Source organism: Nicotiana tomentosiformis, chromosome 2, assembly GCF_000390325.3.
Source record: "Nicotiana tomentosiformis chromosome 2, ASM39032v3, whole genome shotgun sequence".
Taxonomy (NCBI): Eukaryota; Viridiplantae; Streptophyta; class Magnoliopsida; order Solanales; family Solanaceae; genus Nicotiana; species Nicotiana tomentosiformis.
Window position 1 is genome coordinate 193,761,280 of NC_090813.1, and position 6,619 is coordinate 193,767,898.

The window sequence follows — 6,619 nt, forward strand, 5'->3', positions numbered from 1 at the left end:
GAGGGAACTAATTAGGGTTCCCAAATTTATAGTTAGGTTTTTCTTTTTCTTGATACCCCTATATATTATATTTTTTGTACAAAAATGTTACATGTATATTAATTGCTTGAAGGGTAAAAAGATAAAAATCATTTAATGGAAGGTATTTTTTTAAGAACAAAATGGTCACTCAAAATTTAAAGGACATTTCTGTAAATCAACTTTGAAGGTAGGATCTTTCTACTTTTAATATGACTAGTCTCTTTACATGTGCGCACGTGATTTTCATATCATTTTATATACTAAAAATTGGACAAGAGTGGGTTGCTCTAGTGGCGAGCACCCTCCACTTCCAACCAAGAGGTTGTGAGTTCGAGTCATCCCAAGAGCAAGGTGAAGAGTTCTTAGAAGGATGGAGCCGAGGGTCTATCGCAAACAGTCCTCTACCCCAGGGTAGGGGTAAGGTCTGCGTTCACACTACCTCCCCAGACCCCACTAGTGGGATTATACTGGGTTGCTGTTTATATACTAAAAATTAGTTAATGCATATATATTTGAAAATATTTAATTTAATTTAATAACAAATTATAAATTGAAATTTACCAAAAGCTGGTATTCTCGTGTAACTTTAAGATCTTTTATGAATAAAGTAAAAAAAAAAAAAAACATACTCACCTGCCAACTCTATTTCTGTTCTTCTATCCATTTGTGATATTTTCGTGTTCTTTATTCATACTAATATGAATTGGCTTGGCATAATTGTCTTCCCAAGGTTTGCTCTTTTCTCACTTCAATTTACTCTATTCGTATTTTGGATCCAAAGATTGAATTCCCGTTTTTCTTAAACATACAACACGTATTTATCCCAACCTTCCACACATAACGGTGTCTGATTACACACATAAGCAGAAAGGACTATGATTGTAATCCAATAGAAATAAAGAGGGTAAAAATATCGAAAAAAGGAGTTAAAACCATTTCGCAAAAAGAAGAAAACAATAAGGAAAGTGAAAATGTCCAAAAATATTTAATTCAACAGGTGTCTCAAAACTTATATGGAAAAAAGAAGAAGTTGTGTTTGTCTTGCATGCTCATAACTCATAAGGAATCATGAACTGTGTCTTCTTAAACATTTTCAAATTGGTTTAAATGGTTTTGGTTCATTCATATCAAAAATTGAACTATACAAACACTTGAGTTTCTCTGATATGAATCCATCTTTTTCTGTACATTAGATACATCTACTCCAACCATTCCAAACAGGTGCTTCTATAGTTTCATCAGTCTTTTATTTGATAATTTTCAACTATGGGCATTTGTTATACGATCCAATGAGTTATACATATCCATGCTCTAGGAGCTTCTACAAGTTCCAATTTATCTTCCATTCACGTCCTTTTATTTTCTCATTAATTTCTATTCAACAAAAAGTTGTTTAGAAGTAACACGCAAAAAGAGTAAACATTGAGAAGGGCTATGCTATCATTCATCTCGGCAAATTGAATTTACATAAATAAAAGTTGCATCAGACGTTTCTTGTCAATTAAAGAAAGAACGTATTCATTATGTATTAAATCCTTAGAAGAGATCAGATAAGGCTTTTTTTTATAGTTAAGCCAACTGTTAGAATATGCCTTCTATTTAAACATAACTATTGCAAAGTAATTTGAAGCAACACAACTCTTCAAGAAGAGACACTTTCAATTATATCAGTTTTTTCTCTTTTAAAAAAAAATATTAATTCTAATATATTTTATTATTGAATAATTCTTATTAGGATAAGTAGGATATTTAGATTATTTAGAAGGGTATTTAGGTAATTTAACTTTTAACTTTTGGGGTCATATTTTTAATATATTATACTAATTTCTATCAATGTGCGTTGCACGTTAATAATGGCACATAATAATTTAGTAAATTATTTATATGAAAGAACAATAAATTTAATTAAGATTATATATATATATATATATATATATATATATATATATATATATATATATATATATATATATATATATATATATATATATATATATATATATATATAGAGAGAGACAACAACAACAGCAACAGCAACAACAATCATTTAAATGCCGATAAATGCCATTATATCATAGTGCATGAACTCAAAATGATTGGACATCGCATGAACATACAAATTAATCAGTTTAGTTAGATAACATTACTATGTAGTTATTGTTTAGAAATGTGCAATATGGTGATATCTTACCTAAGACTTGTTTGTACACAATTTTTTTTTAATTATTATTTTTTTGTATGACCCCTTCGGATGCTTTGGTTGCTCTGTCATGATAACCAGAACTTTTCTTGTCGACATTGATATCTCTCTTGAAAGTGCAACATATAGCCCTCTTGCGAAAAAATATATTGCGGTAATTAAATACAGTCCAACGTTTGAGATTATATTGTTTGTCCTTGTATTTTATTTATTGTCATTACAAAATATAAGTGTACTAAAAATTATTTTCGGACAAATTTAAAAGGATATCCTTCATTTTTTTATTACGAAAGTTAAATTTGGGGATAAACACATATTTGGAGGCACATTAACTTATAAGGAATCCTCTGCATGTATGATGTTATTGTCAAAATATCTGCATACCATCCTTCTACCATTACATAATCCATTTGATGGATCTAAATTTTTCAATAGCACGATGGACATATTTTTAACTTTGCGTAGTATATACATGCATGACACTAATATACATAAGCAAAAAGTGAACTTCACAATGTATTAATGATAGAAAGTATCTTCACCGGTCACCACTAATATTATCATTGGGCTTGATAACCAATGAACAAATATGTTATATGTTCAACACAAACAACATCTATTCCAAGTATAAAATTATTTTTTTATTATCTAATACAGTAAATTTACTTAATTAAAAGAAAAAATCTAGATATTTTTCTTTAGCGATCAACTTGTAGAGAAATCCAGACCAGAACTATTGATGATTCTACATTAGAATAATTTTTAATCATTTTTTCTTCCTTACCAATTTCTTATTTTCCCCACCTTCCTCACATTTTGCCTGACCCTACGCCACTCTCATCACCCCAATTTCACACACCACAAATATTATAAATCACAAAATCACAAACACCATTTTCCCCCCCTTAAGCCTATCGTCATATTATACTATGATCATACCTTAACGTTAAATATTTTCTCCAAATAAATTCTGTTGTGTAACGATGGAGCACCAACACCACTGCCAAACAACAAAATCCTTTCTCTCATTCTATTATTCTCAACATTCACTATCAATAAAATCAAATTTAAGGAGCTATATATAATTTAGGTATCTTTAATATTTATTTTAAACCCTTAATATTGGACTCTTCAAATTTATTAAAAATAATTACTTAAGAAATATCCGAGAAGTAACTTTACATTTTTTTTATATTAGGTAAAGTTCTGAATATTATAGTATATCCAATTGAAAAAATAATTTTATGTTAAAGGGGGGGGGGGATTTAATTTGCAACGAAAAGGATAATCAAAATTGAAAATAAAATTCAGTGCACTAAATATTTATTATTTTGCTAAAATTCTTAACTACTATTTGCATTATAAAAATTGAGAACTTGTTGCTTTCCTATTAAATTTGAGAATTGTCCAGCCAACTATCTACTCTTATTTTCCCCCGGTTAATTAAACCCTATTACAACTGTTTATCCTAATATGTTGGTTTATTTTATGGAAGTGTTTGACTCCTCAATAAGTTCTCAAAGTAAGTTTGGGATAGAGTTCAAATCGAAAAGGAAAAGCAGATCAAGTTGTTCAAATTAGTATGAGTACATATGATCCGAAAAGATGTATGTTTGCATATGGTCGAATAAGATGTCCCAAGAGCAATAGGATTACTTTATCCTAATCGAAAAAGAATTTCATCAATAAGTTCTCAAACTAAGTTGGAGATAGAGTTCAAATCAAAAAAGAAAAGCAGATCAAGTTGTTCAAATTAGTTTGAGTGCATATGATCCGAAAAGATGTATGTTTGCATATGGTCGAATAAGATGTCCCAAGAGCAATAGGATTACTTTATCCTAATCGGAAAAGAATTTCAGTCTTGGATAATTAACGATTACATCCTTAAATTATACAAATACTTAAGGGCATAAAAGTCGATCAACATTTCAGGGATGTTTTAGTCCTAATCGGAAAAGAATTTCAGTCTTGGATAATTTACAATTACATCCTTAAATTATACAAATACTTAAGGGCATAAAATTCGATCAATGTTTCGGGGATATTTTAGTCGTTTAACATTTAGTATAAAATATTTGTGCTTTTATAATAATATAGATATAGATATAAATATAAATAGATAAATGTGATATGATATGATCTGATGCTTTTTTTAAAAGTGGTTTACTCACATGAAGAGCACGACAATGAGCCTTACTTGTCCAATGGACTCAGGATTACATCTGTTTAGGAATTTTTCATTTTCTCGAATGTCCAAATGATATCAGAAAATTCATCTGGGAAGCTGAAAGGATAAATTGTTCTATGGTCACCACTAAAAACTAAAAGCGTCGCCAAGTCAGCATTTGTTCTTCATACGCAATTGGCTTTGAGTTAAGGGTTCGATCGAGGACATAGCTACTGTTCAGCTTAAATTCGAGTCCGGCCGTAACATCACGATTGGTTCGGTTATTCACTCGTTAATCTAACATTCTTGACTATTTGTGTTGAATCAATCCATATATCCTTAAAATCACGTACAAATTCAATTGTTATCCGTTTTAAAGGTAAACAATTTGGCGCCCACCGTGGGGCTAAGGATAATAGTGGTGTTTTGATACAAATCTCCGTAACACACCTTATTTTACACTTGTTCTTTAAAGTTTTAATTTTAGGTCAGTTTAGAAAATGTCAAATTCTCAGTCTGCCCACTTGAACGTCGACGCCGAGTCTGGCCATCATGGCGAAAACAACGATCTAATGCCAAGCAACTAGGTGCCTCCTGCTGACCCCAACGAAGTCCCAGTTGCTGACCTAGTTGATGCTAACTCATAGGTGGCCATCGACGTCAACCTGCGAACTGATCCCAAAAATAGCATCCGCGGAGGACCCCGACCAATGGCTCGAGAAGTGCCCGAAGGCGAAGGTGATGGGGTTAGCATGCGGTTAATCTTCAAAATATTGCAGGCTCAACAAGCAGCGATAACACAATTGCAAAATCAAAGCCACGCCCCCACCAGAGTTGAGCCTGAACCGTCCCGGGAGAACATCCGAAGAAATGAGCAGCTCACCGAAAGACAGGGTGAAGCTGGGTCCGGGGTCAGTCCCGAAGTAATGAGAATGCTTGAAGCATTAACGAAGCGGGAAGAATTAGGTGAAAAGAAAATTGAGGCCAACGACAAGAAGGTGAAAACATACAATTCCAGGGTAGATCAAATTCCGGGAGCACCCCCGATATTGAAGAGGCCATATTCCAAGAAGTTTATCCAGAAGCCTTTTCCTTCAAGAGCGGCACCAAAACCAATCCCTAAGAGGTTTCGTATGCCCGACATTCCAAAATATAACGAAATCACAGACCCGAATGAGCATGTGACCTCATATACATGTGCAATCAAAGGAAATGACTTGGAAGATGATGAAATCCAGTCGGTGTTACTAAAGAGGTTCGGGGAAACTTTGTCCAAAGGAGAAACGATATGGTATCATAACTTGCCCCCAAATTTCATTGACTCGTTTACTATGCTTGCAGATGCTTTCATGAAGGCCCATGCCGGGGCCATCAAGGTCGAGACCAGAAAATCGGACTTCTTCAAGGTTAAACAAAGAGACAACGAGATGCTTAGGGAATTCATATCGAGGTTCGAGATGGAACAAATGGACCTACCTCCGGTCGCGGATGATTGGGCCGTCCAGGCGTTTACCCAAGGACTTAACCCCCGAAACTCCTTGGCTTCACAGAAGCTAAAACAAAACTTTGTAGAGTATCCGACAGTAACTTGGGCCGACATCCACAATAGGTACCAATCAAAGATTAGGGTTGAGGACGATCAACTAAGAGCTCCTTCTGGATCTGTTTACCCCATCAGGGCCGACGATAAGTCTAAGAGGGTCGTCGATCATGAGCCAAGACCGGTCCAAGATCGTTACCAACTATACAGCGCGGACCGAAAGGGAAATAGTTCCGGGCGTCAGCCCACAAGGAACGAAAAAAAGGCGATCGAAGGTCTAGTAGCCGAGGTCTGATGAGAAAAAATGGTTTAGACAGGCCGCTCGAGGGTAGAGAAGCACCAATATTGTCAGAATACAACTTCAACGTCGATGCGGCCAGCATCGTATCAGCCATCGGTCACATCAAGGAAATCGAGTGGCCCCGACCATTGCAATCCGACCCGACCCAAATAAATCCTAATTTGATGTGTAAGAATCATAGCACTCAAGGCCACATGACCGAGAATTGATGACAATTGAGAGAAGAAGTTTCTCGGTTGTTCAATAACGGGCACCTCCGAGAATTTCTAAGCGATTGAGCCAAAAATCGCTTCAGGAACAAAGACGCCAACAAACAAGCCAAGCAAGAGGAGCCTCAACACTTCATCAACATGATCATTGGAGGGGTCGTTATCCCTCAAGGACCAATGA

The 6,619-nt window shown here is 34.6% G+C and overlaps 1 protein-coding gene across 1 annotated transcript; it reads left to right on the top strand.

Annotated features, from left to right (window-relative positions):
* The first annotated feature begins 5,098 nt into the window (after positions 1 to 5,098).
* LOC138906324 (uncharacterized) lies at positions 5,099 to 6,223 on the top strand. Its single transcript, XM_070194859.1, has one exon. It carries the CDS (start codon positions 5,099 to 5,101, stop codon positions 6,221 to 6,223), a length of 1,125 nt encoding a protein of 374 aa, XP_070050960.1.
* The last annotated feature ends 396 nt before the right edge of the window (positions 6,224 to 6,619 follow it).

Coding starts and splice junctions, on each gene's coding strand:
- LOC138906324 (XM_070194859.1), top strand. CDS start 5,099: ATGGCTCGAGAAGTGCCCGAAGGCGAAGGTGATGGGGTTAGCATGCGG.